The 17,239-nt window shown below is 22.9% G+C and overlaps 8 protein-coding genes across 8 annotated transcripts in view; 3 read left to right on the forward strand and 5 right to left on the reverse strand.

The window, feature by feature from the left end:
- Positions 1-56: 56 nt before the first annotated feature.
- leo1 (RNA polymerase II complex component) lies at positions 57-1,604 on the reverse strand (the record flags this gene model as incomplete). The annotated part of the gene is made up of 2 exons (XM_632824.1): positions 57-977; positions 1,062-1,604. The coding sequence occupies 2 exons, from the start codon at positions 1,602-1,604 to the stop codon at positions 57-59; spliced, it is 1,464 nt and encodes a 487-aa protein (XP_637916.1).
- Positions 1,605-1,922: 318 nt separating this feature from the next.
- On the reverse strand, positions 1,923-2,760 carry DDB_G0286053 (hypothetical protein; the record flags this gene model as incomplete). Its single annotated transcript, XM_632825.1, has 2 exons — positions 1,923-2,431; positions 2,526-2,760. 2 exons carry the CDS (start codon positions 2,758-2,760, stop codon positions 1,923-1,925), a joined length of 744 nt encoding a protein of 247 aa, XP_637917.1.
- A 971-nt stretch (positions 2,761-3,731) lies between these two features.
- Positions 3,732-5,295, forward strand: DDB_G0286055 (hypothetical protein; the record flags this gene model as incomplete). The annotated part of the gene is made up of 4 exons (XM_632826.1): positions 3,732-4,025; positions 4,131-4,237; positions 4,328-4,736; positions 4,798-5,295. The coding sequence occupies 4 exons, from the start codon at positions 3,732-3,734 to the stop codon at positions 5,293-5,295; spliced, it is 1,308 nt and encodes a 435-aa protein (XP_637918.1).
- Positions 5,296-5,861: 566 nt separating this feature from the next.
- Positions 5,862-7,143, forward strand: adk (adenosine kinase; the record flags this gene model as incomplete). Its single annotated transcript, XM_632827.2, has 2 exons — positions 5,862-5,995; positions 6,255-7,143. 2 exons carry the CDS (start codon positions 5,862-5,864, stop codon positions 7,141-7,143), a joined length of 1,023 nt encoding a protein of 340 aa, XP_637919.2.
- Positions 7,144-7,784: 641 nt separating this feature from the next.
- On the reverse strand, positions 7,785-9,542 carry asns (asparagine synthetase; the record flags this gene model as incomplete). Its single annotated transcript, XM_632828.1, has 2 exons — positions 7,785-9,022; positions 9,107-9,542. 2 exons carry the CDS (start codon positions 9,540-9,542, stop codon positions 7,785-7,787), a joined length of 1,674 nt encoding a protein of 557 aa, XP_637920.1.
- Positions 9,543-10,536: 994 nt separating this feature from the next.
- DDB_G0286061 (hypothetical protein) lies at positions 10,537-12,165 on the reverse strand (the record flags this gene model as incomplete). Its single annotated transcript, XM_632829.1, has 1 exon — positions 10,537-12,165. The coding sequence occupies one exon, from the start codon at positions 12,163-12,165 to the stop codon at positions 10,537-10,539; it is 1,629 nt and encodes a 542-aa protein (XP_637921.1).
- A 2,460-nt stretch (positions 12,166-14,625) lies between these two features.
- On the reverse strand, positions 14,626-15,741 carry DDB_G0286063 (hypothetical protein; the record flags this gene model as incomplete). Its single annotated transcript, XM_632830.1, has 3 exons — positions 14,626-14,798; positions 14,889-15,091; positions 15,179-15,741. 3 exons carry the CDS (start codon positions 15,739-15,741, stop codon positions 14,626-14,628), a joined length of 939 nt encoding a protein of 312 aa, XP_637922.1.
- Positions 15,742-17,010: 1,269 nt separating this feature from the next.
- The window catches only part of DDB_G0286065 (hypothetical protein), a gene marked incomplete at both ends in the record, with an annotated part of 1,554 nt that continues 1,325 nt past the window's right edge, over positions 17,011-17,239 (forward strand). The window contains one exon of the mRNA XM_632831.1: positions 17,011-17,239. This exon is cut by the window's right edge and continues 1,325 nt beyond it. Coding sequence (XP_637923.1) covers positions 17,011-17,239 — 229 coding nt within the window.

A 17,239-nucleotide genomic window follows, 5' to 3' on the forward strand; every position in this document is an offset into this window, starting at 1 on the left:
TTTTTTTTTTTTTTTCTATTATTATTATTATTTTTTATTTTTTTTTTTTATTTTATTTAATCTTCATCATCATCATCATCATCAATAACTCTTCTTTTAACTTTCTTTGTTGATACAATTAAATCTTCATCTTCATCTTCATCATCATCAAAATCTTGTTTACGGGATTTATTATTTTTATTGTCATTACTATTTTTATTTTCTTTTTTCTTTGATTTATTATCACCATCGGAATCACTTTCAGATTCACCACTTTCAGAACCATCATCATCAGAACTATCGGAACCATCATCATCACTTTCTTTGTAATCATCATCTTCCTCATCTTCATCATCGTCGACAACGAAATCATCACCTTTTTCATTACGATAACTATCGTAATCATCGTCATCATTTTCTAGATAAGAGGCGGTTAGAGAACCACTTTTACCACCTCTACCTCTATTAGGTCTATAAGAGTCATCCTTTTGCTTCTTTTTCTCTCTCAATGCATCCAATAATTCTTTTTCACGTTTTTCTTTCTCTTTCTCTGGATCCAATGTAGTGTGAATTGATTTGATTTTACTGACTTTTACAGTTCTCTTTGCAACATTCTCAGAGAGACGTTGATGAACTTTACTCTTAATATTGGTTGGTCTAATACTTAATCTTGAATCGATTTTACCCTCACACTCTATGAAACCATCTTGAGATGAGTAAACATAGAATTGTTCATTCTGTAATGGTTGTTCCTTTATCTCCAATACTTCATTACCAATATATAGATGTGATGATCCATCTGACCATGTCACCAATCTTGTATTACTCTCTTTTGCTGGTCTACCATTTAAATCCAATCCCCATCTCCATCTAATCACTGATTCAACATTAAATTTACTCTTTTCATCACCATTCATTGCTTCTTCATCTTCAAATGTTATTGGATCAAATGGTTTTGGTTGAATTCCTAAAATATTTAATAATTTTAATTTCATAATCTAAAAAAAATAAATAAAAATTAATATTTTTTTTTTTTTTTTCATTTTATATTAATATGTACAATAAATTCTTTTTTTTCTTACCTTTTGTGCTGGTAAAACATTTGAAGTTTCTATATGAGTTAATGTGATTGGGTCACGAATTAATTCAGGTTCTTCTTCTTCCTCCTCTTCACCTGCACCAGTTGCAAAATCAAGGTTTTCATTAGCATCTTCCATTGTTTCATCCTCTTCTGTTGAATGACGATTTTTATTTTTTTTACTCTTTTTTTTCTTTTTTTTATTACTATATTCTTCATCCTCTTGATCTTCTTGTTGTTCTTCTTGATCTTGATCTTCTTTATCTTTTTTACTTTTATTTTTTTCATTATCACTATTTACATTATCATTTTCTTCAAGATCTTTATCACCAAATAAATCATCATCATCATCATCACCATCATTGGCATCATTATTATTATCTTCATCATTTTTTGTTGTTACATTTTTATCTTGATTTTCATTTTCTTCCTCTCTATTATTATTATTATTATTATTTTCATTGTCGTTTGTAGTCTGTTTTGAAGATTTATCAACAAATGTACCTTCTAAAATTTGTCTTTCATCCTCTTCTCCAAAATCATTCATTCTAAATTAATGTATTTTGAAAGAAAAAAAAAAAAAAAAAAAAAAAAAAAGAGTTTGTGTATGTATATATATATATATAATATATATATGAAAAAATAGTTATTGTTAATTTAAGTTTTTAAGAAAATAAAAAAAATAAAAAAAAAATTTGAAAATTGAAAAAATTGAAAAAATTAATTTTTTTTTTTTTCCAAAAATATAAATGTTTTATTTTTTTTTTTTTTTTTTTTTTTTTTAAATTTAGAAATGCGAATGTGATCAATTGGAAATTTGATTTGTTTTTATTATTAATTTTTTATTTTTTATTTTTTTTTTTATTTAATGATTATGGGCATTTGTGATATGAGTTGCATTATTATTATTAATATCTGAAGCAGTACGTGGTATGGTAACTTCATGATTTTCTCTATTAACATAACTGAGATTATTATTCTCTCTATAACGTGTTGAAGTAACTGAATCAACATTGTAACCTTGATTAAGACCAATACGATGTGATTCACGATAGTATTCAGATGGAACGTGATCTTTAATATCAGGAATTGGTTCAGCCTTGTAATTGCTTCTATAATCTGCATATAAGGTAGATTTCTTCAATTCCATATGTCTTCTCCATGAAATGAATGCGGATATCATACCAACGAGCACTAATAAACCACCCAAAACTGACCCAACTATAATACCAGCCAATGTACCACCTGCAATACCATTACCTTTAGTATTCCATAGGTTTGTACCATTCATTGGATATAAACCAATATTTGATCCAGCAATATGTCCATTCTGGAATGCCTGTGCATTTGTAGCTGAATAAGAGTTATATCCAACTATTTAAAATAAAAAAGTTAGTACTAATTTTTTTTTTTTTTTAAATTATATTTTAATTCTATAAATAATTATTGTTTTTTTAAATTTACATACGTTTATAACTACCAGGTGTTCTTGCTAAATTTCCACTTTGAATTGTATTAATATTTGTTACAAAATCTGTTGGAACTGATTGAGATTGTTGAAGACCAAATGTTGACCCAATATTTCTAACCCAATTATTATAAATTAAAACACTTTGGGAATTATCTAAATTAGTCTGAGCTAATGCCATTGATGCTCCATAAAGCATACCAACTATACCAACACAAATTGCTTTTGATATCATTTTGTGTTTTTTTTTTATTTTTATTTAATTATATATATTATTTTTTTATTTTATTTTATTTTATTTTATAATAATTAAATAATTCGATCTGATTAAATTTTTTTTTTTATTATTTTTATTTTTTTTTTTTTAAATTTTTTTTTTTTTTTTTTTTTTTTTTTTTTTTAATAAATAAATAAATAAATAAATATATAAATAAATAAATATTTTTTATAAATTATAAATGTATTAAGGAAAAGAACTAAAAAAAAAAAAAAAAAAATAATTCAACTATAATAGTGTTTGAAAAATACCACAATATTATTTTTTTTTTTTTTTTTTTTTTTTTTTTTTAATTCTAAAAAAGGTAAATAATTAAATAATTTTCAAATTATTTCTATATCAATATAAAAAAAATTAAATTGAAATTAAAATTGGGTATAAACAAAATGTTTAATATATTTTATTTAAATTAAATTTTTAAAAAATAGTTACCACATTTCCAATTCGATTTTACTTTTCATAAAAAAAAAAAAAAAAAACATATAAAAACATAATAACACACTTAATCAAGTTCAAAATAAAATATTTTACCAATTATTAAACCACACACCACACTTTCAATGTTTCAATAATTTGGAATATCTATTTTAATAAATTTAATTTCTTTCATATCAATAATTCTTTCTCAATATTTTATTATTTATCACCCACTTCTTTCGGAAATAGAAATTGTTGTTTGAGTAACCTTAATTTTAAAATTATTTTTTTTTTTTTTTTTTTTTTTTTTTTTTTACTTTTATTTTTTTTTTTTTCTTAATTATTTTTTTTTTAAAACAACATAATCGATAATAAAGATAATAACATAATAAAAATAAATAATAATAACCGAACCAAAAAAAAAAAAAAAAAAAAAAACTTAAAAAAAAAAATCTAATATTAATTTATTTATTTATTTATTTATTAATTTATATATTTTAAAAATAATAAAAATGAGATTATTTTTATTATTAGTAACACTTTTCAGTGTTACAACTCAAATATATGCAGAATTTTCAGAAGATCAAATGACAAATATTGTATCTGCATTCAATAAACTTAGATCAACAGTTACACCAAGAAATTTAGGAGATTATAATCAAGTTTCATGGAGTGATATTCTATATGCAAATGCATTAACTCAAACCCAAACTTGTCAACGTAATTCACTTTATTCACCAGCCGGTTCAGCAGGTTTATATGGTGAATCTTATGCATATTTCGATAAAGATCCATCTGTAAATGATGTAAGTATCTAATTTTTAATAATATTAATTATATTTAAATTTTAAAATATTAATTATTTTTTTTTTTTTTTTTTTTTGAAAATTCTGGAAATTATTAATAAACAGGTTCAAGATAAACTATCCGCTGGAAGATTATATTATAATTATGATGATACCCAATGTACTGGAAATCATGATTGTACTCCATATTTAAATATTATTTGGAACACAACGTAAATATTTTATTTACTTTAAAATAATTTTTTTTTTTTTTTTAAAACATTTTATATTAATAATTTTTTTTTTTTTTTTTTAATTAAAAGTACACAAGTAGGATGTTCAAAAAGTGAATGTGATGGTAAAACATTAGTAGTTTGTAATTATAATCCACCAGGTAGTTTTTCAGGTATTCCACCATACACTGCAAGACAACATGCTGATTTAACAACAATGAGTTATGAAGAATGGCCAAATAAAATTGTGAATTTAAATCAAAGATTAGTTAGAAGAGATGACGATCATATTTACACTGCAAGTGTCCCAACTGATGGATCATTCGATTGGAGAGATAATGGTGTTGTTGGTTTCCCAAAGGATTCTTCGAATTGTGCCTCTGGTTGGGCTTTCACTGCTGCTGGTATTTTTGAATCAAGAAGTGCTATGAGAACTAGACATAGATATGATTATTCCGCTCAACAACTTATAGATTGTATTAATGTTTGTATTATTATTGTTATTATTTTTATTATTTTTATTATTATAATTTACCAAACTAACAAAAATTTTATTTTAGTTCTCAAATTTTTCAATTGGAAATTATACAAAATGTAGTAGATTCAGTGGTGAATTAAATAAAGCATTAATGTATGCCCAAGCATATGGTCTCCAAGCTACTAGTACCTATCCATATGTTGGTGCTTCATCAATAGGTTGTTCATATAATCAATCATCAATTGCTGTTGAAGGTGGTGATGTTGAATATTCACAAGTTGGTAGAGATTCAATCGTTGAAAAATGTAGAAAACAAGGTCCAGTTGGTGTTGGTATTTATGTTACCAATGAATTCTTATATTATGCTGGTGGTATTTTCGAATGTAACAATACATTGATCGATAATGCAAACATTAATCACAATGTATTATTGGTTGGTTATAATGAAAAAGATAATTACTATATCATTAAAAATAATTTTGGTCGTACTTGGGGTGAAAATGGTTTTGCTCGTATTACTGCCGATGTTAACAAAGATTGTTTAATAGCTAAAAATCCAGCTTATTCCATCCAAATTTAAATTAAAATTAAAAACAATAATAATAATAATAATAATAATAATAATAATAATAATAATAATAATAATAATAATAATAATAATAATAATAATAATAATAATAATAATAATAATTTAATTAAAACTAGAAAAATAAGAAATTAATTGAACAATTTTTTTTACCACGGTAAAAAAACAGAAAGAAAAAAAACAAAAAGAAAAAAAAAAAAAAAAAAAAAAAAAAAAAAAAAAAAAAAAAAAAAAATTTATTAATTATTACAAATATCTTCTAAAACATAAATAAAAAAAAAAGTCAAAAAAAAAAAAAAAAAAAATTTGTTGTATTTATTTTAAAATAATAATTATCTAATGAGTCATAAATAAACAAAATAAATTTATTTTGTTTTTTTTTTTTTAGACTTTATTTTTAATTTTCATTTTTTCGTTTAAGAAAATTTTTATTTTTTTTTAATTTTATTTTCCTTTTTTTTTTTTTTTTTTTGTCGAGTTTTTAATTTTTTTTTTTTTTTTCTTTTTTTTTTTTTTTTGTATTGTTTTATCGACCCACTTTAACACACTCACTCACTAAAATGTCAAACATTAAAATTCTTTGCGCTGGTAACCCATTACTCGACCTTTCAACACATGTCGAAATGGCCATCTTAGATAAATATGAATTAAAGCTTGGTAATGCTATCTTAGCTGAAGACAAACATTTACCACTGTAAGTTTTTTACTAAAAAAAAAAAAAAATAAAAAAAATAAAAAAAATAAAAAAAACAAAAAAATGGAAATTGGAAAAAAAAAAAAAAAAAAAAAAAAAAAATCTGGATTAATTTAATTTTATAAAATCAAAAAAAAAAAAAAAAAAAGATATTTAATTAATTTAAAATAAAATTTCTATTATTATACTAATATTTTTTTATTTCTTTTTTTTCTTTTTATTTATTTGATTATTATTTTAAAATAAAATTAAAAAATAGTTATGGTGAAATTAAAAGTGGTAAAGTTGAATATATTCCAGGTGGTGCTGCACAAAATACATCACGTGTTTGTCAATGGATGTTAAAAGATAAACAAACCGTTTGTTACACTGGTTGTGTTGGTACTGATGAAAATGCCACCATTTTAAAGACTGCCACCGAATCCAATGGTGTTGTCACTAAATACCAAGTTGACAGCTCAGCTCCAACTGGTGCATGTGCAGTTTTAATTAACCACAAAGAAAGATCAATGGTTACCAATTTAGGTGCTGCCAACAATTTCAAAATCGCTCACTTCCAAACTGAAGAAATGAAAGCAATTGTCAACTCTGCTCAATTCTTTTATTTAGTTGGTTACTTTTTAACCGTTTCACCAGACTCTGCTGTTCACTTGGGTAAACACGCCGCTGAAAATGATAAACCATTCCTCTACGGTTTAGCCGCTCCATTCTTAATTGATTTCTTCTTTGATAAAGTTTCTGAACTCCTCCCATACGTTGATATCGTTTTTGCCAATGAAAGTGAAGCCGCCACTCTTGGTCGTAAAATGAACTGGGGTGAAGATTTAACCGTCATCGCTGAAAAATTAGCCGCTTGGGAAAAAGTTAACACCAAACGTACTCGTACCGTCGTTTTCACCCAAGGTCCAGATGCCACTCTTGTCTTCCAAAATGGTGTTTTAACAAAATACAACCCAATCAAAGTTGCCACTGAAGATATCCTCGATTTAAACGCTGCTGGTGATTCATTCTGTGGTGGTTTCCTTGCCGCTTACTCCAATGGTCAAGAAATCGCCAAATGTGTCGAAGCTGGTCACTATGCCTCTTGGGAAATTATTAGACAAAATGGTGCCACCGTCCCAGCCAGTGAACCAAAAATCCAATTCTAAAATAAATTTTATTAAAATATATAATTAAATTATTTTTTTTCTTTTTATTCCTTTTTTTTTTATTTTTTTTTTTTTTTTTAATTTTAATTAAAAGCAAATAATTAATTTTTTATTTACAAATTAAAAAAAAAATAACTCAAAATAATAATAATAATAAAGACAAAAAAAAATAAAGAAATAAAAAATAAAACTGTAATATATTAATTTTGATATAAGTGGATCAAAACAATAAAGGTTGGTAGATCTTAAAAAATTGAATCAATTCAATTTGGTGTTTTATTGAGAGAATATTACAAATTGTAAAATATGGATCGAATTTCATATCACCAAAATATGGATATATGACTGATAGTATTATTGAGTTTAAAGTTTTACTTGCTAATGGAGAAATTGTAAATTCAAATCCATTTAATAATAATAAAAACAATAAATAATAATAATAATAATAAAAATAATAACACATTAAATACTTTTGTTATACAAATTAAGAAATTTTATTTTAAATTTTTTTTTTTTTTTTAGTTTTTTAAATATAATATAATATTCATTATTTGATATCAATTAAAAAAAAGAAAGAAAAAGAAAGAATTAAAAAAAAGAATAAAAAAAAAATATATATGGTTTTTTTTTTTTTTTTTTTTTTACTCAGTTGTACTTAAATGAACTTTTTGAGCTCTACCTGATGGATCTTGTGAGGCACCCCAAGTTGGAATCCAACGTTGAACGGTTTCCATACATTCTTTACCTGGATAGATGGCTTCAAACATTTTTCTGTAGAGGAAAGCTTCTTTGGTGGTTGGAGTATCATCTGGGAAGTAAGATTCACGTTTAGCAAACTCTTCATCGGAAACTTCATTCTCGGCATTTTCCTTTAAGCCATCAATCCAACTATAACCGACACCATCAGAGAATTGTTCTTTTTGTCTCCAAAGGACAGATGATGGAAGGTATGGTTTTTCGCCTTCTTTAGTTTCAAAAGCTTTTCTGAGGATATATTTCTCCATTCTCTTTTTACCTTGATCATCATGACAAACTTTGTGAGATGGGTCAATGTTCATGGCGACATCAAGGAAACGTTGATCAAGGAATGGTACACGAACTTCAACACCCCAAGCAGCGGTGGATTTATTAGCACGAAGACAATCAAAACTGTGGAGAGCTTTGATACGACGACAACATTCAACATGGAATTCATTGGCATCTGGAGCATTGTGGAAATAGAGGTAACCACCAAAGATTTCATCAGAACCTTCACCGGATAAAACCATTTTAACACCCATAGCTTTAATTTTTCTAGAGAGGAAATACATTGGAGTGGAAGCTCTAATGGTGGTGACATCATAGGTTTCCAAATGTTTAATAACGTCTGGTAATGCATCAATACCTTCTTGAACTGTGAAATGATATTCATGATGAACTGTTTGAAGGTAATCGGCAACATCACGTGCAGCTTTAAGATCTGGGGCATCCTTTAAACCAATACAGAATGAATGAATTCTTGGCCACCATGCTCTTGATTTTTCATGATCTTCAACTCTTTGTTCTGCATGTCTACTAACGATACTTGCAACCAATGATGAATCTAAACCACCTGATAATAAGACACCATATGGTACATCACTCATCATACGTGATACAACTGCTTGTTCAAATGCTTCTTTAATTGCTGGTAATACTTGTTCTTCACTCTTTAAAACTCCACTTGGTGAATCACCCATAATCCAGTTTGGTTTATAATATCTTACAAACTCTTTAGTTTTACTTGAAAAATAGTGACCTGGTGGGAATGGTTGGAATTTATAACAATCATCTTTAATTGCTTTCATTTCTGATGAAAACCAAATTGAACCATCTTTATGCCATCCAATATATAATGGTACTAAAAAAATAAAAAAATATATATTATTAATAATTTAATTGATTAATTGACTAATTGATTGATTGATTTGTTTTATTTACTTACCAACACCAATTGGATCACGAGCAGCTAAAAATGAATTTGCTTTTTTGTTATAGACAACAAATGCAAAATCACCATCTAACATATGAACGAAATCATCACCTTTATCTTCATAGAGATGTAAAATTGGTTCACAATCACTATGGGTTTTAAAGGTATGTTTACCAGTGGCAACCAAGTCTTCTCTTAATTTCTCGTGGTTATAAATTTCACCATTTACAGTGAGGGCAATAGTTTCATCTTCATTCAATAATGGTTGAGCACCGTTCTCTAAACCGACAATAGCTAAACGTTCATGGGTGAGAATTGAATCGGATGATTGATAAATACCGTTCCAATCTGGACCTCTATGTCTTAATCTTGATGATAATGAAAGAGCCTTCTTTCTTAATTTGCTAGCTTCCTCTAATGAGTTTAAAATTGCTAAAATACCACACATTTTCTTTTTTTTTTTTCTTTTTTAATTAAATTAAATAATTACCCTATGCATATGAAAAAATTATTTTTAGGAAATAAAAAAAAAAAATTTGATAATTAAAAAAAAAATAAAAAAAAAATAAAAATATCACAAAAAAAAAAAAATCAAAAAAAAAATCCCAAAAAAAAAAAAAAAAAGTTAATATTAATTTTTAGGAGTAAAAAAAAAGTGAGGTTATTTAAACATTTTTTGACTTTTATTTTTAACCACCTCTTTTTTTTAAAAAAAAAAAAAAAAACCAACAAATAATAATTTTTAGTATAATACTTACAATTTATATAAATTGTTTTGTTGCTTATTTTTTTTGTTGAGTGAATGAAAAAAGAAAAAAAAAAAAAAACTTATTTATATGGTGCAATTGAGTAAAAATTGATAAAAAAAATAGAAAAAAATCTTTTTTTTGATTTTTTCTTTTGATTTTTTTTTAAAATTTTCAAAAAAATGAAAAAAAAAAATGAAAAAAAATAATCTGTTAATGACGATTTTTATAAAGATATTTTTTGGTATTGGTGTTGGTATTATTCATTTGGGGAAATGGTGAAAAAAAAAAAAAAACATCGAAATTCTAATAATTTTACAAAAAAAAAAAATCTATTTTAAACTGGTGATATCATCACTTCGCTTCCAGTGTTCTTTAAAAAAAAAAAAAAAAAAAAAATATATCCTATATACCAAAGTGATCATATTATTTTTTTATTTTTTCTGAAAAATTTATAATATCTTTTTTTTTTCACTAAACCAAATAAAAATAATCATATGAATTGTCATATGAAAATTTTTAAAATGAGGGTATAATATCTTATATGTATAAATTTTTTTTTAAAATGTAAATATTATATTATATTTAAAAAAATTTTATTTAATTTTTTTTGTATTATTACCATTTTTTTCTTTTTTTTTACTTATTTTTTTTTTCTTTTTTTTTTTTTTTTTTTTTTTCTTTTAAAAAATTAAATTAAATTATTAAAACTGATAAAATAGAAATTAAAATAATAGTAAATAAATTGAAAATTAATTTTGAAGTATTATTATCATTATCAGCTGGTTCTTTTCTGGCACGAACAGTGATTTTATCAACATAAACTGTTGGTTGATCTTCATTAGCTTTTAACCAAAATCCATCGAAAACTTCATCAGAGTCATCAAAAGGAACAATAATTTTAGTCCAAGTATTAGCAGCAATTGGTTTGCCATTGAGTTGTTCGACCGAATAGGTTTGTTTCACTTCATTGGTGTGATCAGGTTTCTTATGTAATATTTGAAGATTGAGATCTTGGCTACCCATTTCACCACCATGGATCCAAAATTCCAATTGTTTGTGTACATTTGTTTGAATACAGCCATAGCACATGAAATGTAAAGATTTCTCTTTGATGGGATTAAATTTAATCGAAAATTTTCCTTCACATGGAATTACCTCGGAGGAGTTTATAACGGGTTTTGAAGTGCTCCAATCATCGGCCCAATGGGTAATCTTATCATTGTAGATATCAAAGGTATCAGAGAATTGAAGTGGTCTACCATTGTTTTTTGCCAATCTTTCTAAATGATTTTTATAACCTTGACCAAATGTAGTTGGATCACCTTCATAATTTTCAATGAGTGATGGGACATTACAATCACCGACCAACCAAGACCAAGCCAAATAATGAACACCATTGTCGTCACAATATTGGAGGAAATCTTTAAGGAAATCATGTTGACAATCCTTTTGACCAGTTTCAGTAGCGATCATTGGAATTTGATCAAAAATTGGTTTAATTTCAATATCCCAACAACCTTTGGATTTACATTGATTGAATTCGTAAGCATGTAAAGAAGCGGCAATTTGTTGTGGTGATAGAGTATCTCTTGGCATGTAATCAAAGAATTTCAAAAATGAAGAAGCATATTGAATTCCACTCATCAATATGATATTGGTCGCACCAGTTGATCTAACAGCCTCGAGGAGTTGTTGCATTCCGACTGTACCGTAATCTTGATTGGTGCATTGTGTACCATCTTTCCAACATTGCCATGCATCGTCATCATTGTATGCATTGTCGTTTGGGTATGGTTCATTGTAGAGATCAAAGATAACACGTGAATTATCTTTAAAATCTCTAGCAACACTCTTCCAAAAATCTACACTACTAATATTGTTTGGCATTGGAATTTGTGCTTTTGCTTGTAATCCATTCTTTGAACTCCAATGAAGATCCAAAATTACTGCCAAATTATGATCACAAAGCATCTCTACATATGATTTTATTGTATCTCTATATCCATTGCCATACCATAATGCCTCATTTCCATGATTACCCAACCAACAATCTTCATTCAATGGTACACGAATTGCATTCAATTTCCAGCTTCTAAGTAATTCAATATGTTCTGAATCACATGGTCCATCGAAAACTTGTGCATTTTGAACACACATATATTCTGTACCAGGACGATTTACTCCTCTAAGCATTATTATTTCATCATCAGAGTTATATATTGTATTTCCTTTTATATGTAATCCATGGGTTGTTTGTTCTCTTGAATATATATTTTTAATTAAAAAACATATAAAAAATATTAAACTAAATTTTATTTTCATTATTTCCTAATATAAAAAAAAAAAATATATAAATAAATTTTTTTTTTTATTTTTATTTTAAAATTAATTATTATTATTATTATTATTATAAATTATTATTATTATTTATTTATTTATTAATTTATTTATTTATTAATTTAAAATTTAATGGAAAAAATAATAATTATAAAAATAAAAAAATATTAGAATTATTTTAAAGTTTTTATGTATATATAGTTTTAATTTCGAATTTTTTTATTCAATAATATTTTTTATGTTGATGGTTGATTTGGATTAAATTAATAGCAGGAATAATAAATATAAAAAAAATAAAAGATAAAAAAAAAAAATAAATTGTGTTGATAAAAAAAATAAAAAAATAATAAAAAAAAAAAATTTAATTTAAGATGGATTACAAAAATACTAAAATTGGGTAGATAAATAATAGTGTTACCAATCAGAAAAAAAGTTTTATATTCGAAGTACATTTTTTTTTTATCTTTTTATTATTATTATTATTATTATTTAATTTTTTTTTTTTTTTTTTTTTTTTTTTTTTTTAATTTTATTTATTTATTTAAAACAACCAAAAACAATAATAGATACATGAAAAAAGGATTTAATTGAAAAAAATAGTAATAATAAACACACAATTATGACAATGCCATTTTAATACATATTGATTAATTTTATTATTATTTTTATTATTATAAAATTTATATGCTTACTTTTTTGTTTTATTAATTATTCAATCCAATTTCTTTAAATTGAGTATAAAAATAAAATAAAAAATAAAATTAAATATTATTTTAAAAAGTACAATATGATGCGTTGTTATTACTATAATTGATTATTTTATTCTTTTAATATTTCTTAAAACAACATAGTAACAAAATATAAAATTTTAATTTGTATTTTATAAATATATATATATATATGTGTGTATGTATGTATCTAGTTTGTATAGATAAATATTTTAAAACTATATCTTGGTTTTTTTGTTTTTTTATTTATTATTTAATTTTTTTTTTTTTTTTTTTTTTTTAATAAAATTTTAAATTTAATATTTGCTTATTTTTTAAAATATTAAAATAATAATTAAATCATTAATTTAAAAGTTTTACAAAATTTAAGGAATAAATGGGAATTAAAACATATGTTCATACAAAACAATACCAATAATTATTATTTTTTTTTTTTTTTTTGAAACACACACCCACATAAAAAGTTCAAATTACTAAAAAATACAGATATTTGTGTGGTTCATTTTTTTATTTTTTTATTTTTTTTTTTTTTTTAAATGGATTAAGGAAAATTATTTATATACCCACATTAAAAAATACATAAAAAAATTTTATACTCTCTAATTTTAATTTTTTTTGATAATTTTTAATATTAAAAAGTGTTGTGTGCTGTTATATAAAAAATTCCACCCCACTACCAATATTTTTGATGTGTTAGTGACTTTTTACAGAATATTTGAAAGTTATTGGAAATAACCTCAACTATCCGTAATTATGTTATTATTATTATTTTAAATTTACAAATACAAATAAATTGTTTGTTATGGTATTAAAAACTGTTTTCCAAATGTATAGAAACCCCAATAAAAATTTATTTTAAAGTAAAGAATGAATGATTTTTATTCACCATTTTAAAATTATTATTTTTTAAAATAGTAGATTTAAAATATAATAGTTACTTTCATTGTTTGAAAATATTATTATTATTTTTTTATTTTTTTTTTATTTTATTTTTTTTTAAACATAAAAACACTTTTTTTTTTTTTTTTTTCAATAATAAAAACAAATTCATAAAAACAAACCCAAAATATCTATTTTAGATTTTAAAGAATAAAAAAATAAAAAAATAATAAATGATTTGGTGGATTATAAAGTGTGTGAGTGTGTTGAAAAATGAAAATGCTTATTACAATTTTTGGTGTTAAATAAAAATGATTTACTTTTTTCGTCTTTATTTAATCATTTAGATTATAATTTATACTACAATTAAAAATATACACAAATAAAATTCTATATTTTTTAATTTTGGAAATGATTTAATCAAAATTTTCTTTTTTTTTTTTTTTTTTTTTTTTTTTTAATTCTACACATTTATTTAAATAAAAAAAAAATTAAAAATGAAATAAAAAATAAAACTTTTAATCATTGTAGTTTTATTTCTACAAAAATATTTAATAATTTATGATATATCATATTAATACCATTATTTTTTTTTATTAATTTATAAATTATTTTATTTAATTACTAGTAATTTTTAATTAAATTGTAAGATAGTTTATGAGGATGTACCATCACATTTTATTTTATTATTTTTTTTTTTTTTTTTTGGCATATCGTGATATTTTTTTTTTTTGGATAAAATTTTTTGTTTACTTTTTTTTATGTTTTTTTTTCTGTTTTTTTTTTTTTTTTTTTGTGTGTTTTTTTTTAATGGTATTACTATTAATTTAGTGTGTTATTAGAATAATCTAAAATCGAAAGTATCTTGTATTTGGCTTACTGCTGTCCAAATGCATTCTTCTTGATTTCTGACGTATTCTGATCTTAAGAATAAAAAGAAAAATAATAATGATGCAAAATCAAATAATTGAATTAAATCGACATAACTAAAGATATACATTGGACATCCACCTGTAATTATTAATATTGTTTATTATTATTTATTATATTAGTATCAATTCTACCTGTAAACTGTAATTTTTTTTATAAAGTGTTCCTTACCTGGTAGATATTTTGCCCAAACAAAAAGTGGTAAATAATTACTTAAATTAAAAATTGCCCCTAAAATTATAAATGCTCTACTCTTTCTAGTTGGACCTTCTCTAGAGAATGCAAATGCAATCATTAAAACTAAAACAATGATTGGAATGTGTTGTAATATAAAAAATGCTAATAATATATAATAAAATACTGTATTCTCTTTGCTATATATATATTATGTGTTGTGTTTGTGTATTAGTTTCAATTGATTTTGTTTTTTTTTTTGTTTTTTTTATTTTTTAAAAACTTACTCTATTTCTACATAAACAAAAACTAAAAAACAAACAAAACATAACAAGAAAAATACCTCTAGCAAAGAGATATGTTTTTTAAAGGATGTAGTCCATTTTGAAGAATTTCTATTCTCTTGTTGAATTTGTTGTAAAAGTAATGGTTCATTCTCTCTGTGAGTTGCTTGTTGTTGTGATGTTGATCTGTATCTACGTTGATGATTTAAAGCCAATGTCAATGCCAATGCAGTAAATCCATGTAATGTTAAACTTGCTATAAAAAATACTTCCTCCACATGTTCTTCCCTAGTTTTATCCATTGCATATCTAATTGTATTTGATGCTCCTCTTAAACCTAATGCTAAATAATAAACGATCCATAATGTATTCGATATTGTTTGCGTTCGTATCTTTTTATTGAAAACATCGACACTGTTATATTTAAATGCTATAATCGTTGCGAATATAAAACACGATATTGATAATGATGCAAATATTAATGAAATTGATGGATAACTAAAATATTCATTAATCCTTAAACCACTTGGGCAATCTGGAACATTAATTTGTAAAAATTCACCCATTATTATTAAATATATATTTAATTTTGATTTTTTTTTTTTTTTTTTTTTTTTTTTCCCCCCCCCCTTTTTGGTTTTGGTTTCCTTGGTTTTTTTTTTTTTTTTTTTTTTTTTTTTTTAAATTAAATATTTATTGAAACTTTTTTTTTTATTTCTATTTTCTATTCTTGTGTTTTTATTTACTATCTACAATTTCAAAACTAATTATCTTAGTTTTTATTTTTATTATTATTTTGTTTTTGTTTTTTTTTTTTTTTTTTTAGTTTTTTTTTTTTTGTTATCTATTTATTTATTTTTTTTTAAAAAAAAAAAAGGTTATAGTAATATACTATATATTATATTATTATTTTGTACATATATTATATATTTTGAAAATAAATAAATAAATAAATAAAATAATGATATAAACTTTTTGAAAGGGTCGATGTTTGTCAAAAAAAAAAAAATATTTAAGTGGTCAAAAAAATTTTAAAAAATAAAAAATTTTAAAAAATAAAAAAAAATAAAAAAAATAAAAAAAATAATAAAAAAAAAATCCTTTAGGTTATTGTTTGAAAAATAAAAAAATAAAAAAAATAAAAAAATAAGAATAATCAAACTTTGATTATTAAAAATATAAGTTAAACCAAAATAAAACAAAATAAAAACAAAATGATAAAAAAAATAAAAAAAAAAAAAACGAAAAAAAAAAAAAAAAAAAAAATATAATTAAAATAAAATAAAAAAAAAAAAATTTAATAATAAAGATAATAGATTTTTTTTTTTTTTTCGGGGGAAACTTTTTTTTTTTTTCAATGAAAATGCTAAGGGAAAAAAAAAAAAAAAAAAAAACCTTTTTTTTTCCAAATTTTTCCCAATAAAAAAAAAAAAAAACCCTTCCTTTTTTTAAAGGAACCCTTCCCCACCCAACACGATTTTAAAAAATTTTTTTTTTTTTTTTTTTTTTTTTTTTTTTTAATCATTATTTTTATTTTTTAATTACTATTTTAAATTTTTTTTAATATTTTATTTTTTTAGTTTTATTATTACTATTTTAGATTTTTTTTAATATTTTATTTTTTTTGTTTTATTAAAAATATTTTTTTTATTTTTTTTATTTTTTTTATTTTTTTTTTTTATTTTTTTTTTTTTTTTTAATTTTTTTTTTTTATTTTTTCATTTTCTTATAAACCAACCACATTTTTGGAAAAATCAGATTTTTTTTTATTTTTTTTTATTTCTGAATATAAAAATAGTAATAATTATAATACACAATAATAATAATAAAGGAAAATGTCAAAGAAAAAGGAAAACCCATTTTCATTCTTTAGTTATGTGAAAGATGAAAGTGATACATCAAGTCTACCACCTCCACCAGCTCCAATTCATTCACCATCTTCCTCTGATAATATAGAAATACCACTACCAGTATTCAATAATAATAATAATAATAATAATACTACCACTACTAATAATAATACAAACAATAGCAATACATCCACTAGTAACAATTCAAAAAATA

This window comes from Dictyostelium discoideum, assembly GCF_000004695.1.
Source record: "Dictyostelium discoideum AX4 chromosome 4 chromosome, whole genome shotgun sequence".
Classification (NCBI taxonomy): Eukaryota; Evosea; class Eumycetozoa; order Dictyosteliales; family Dictyosteliaceae; genus Dictyostelium; species Dictyostelium discoideum.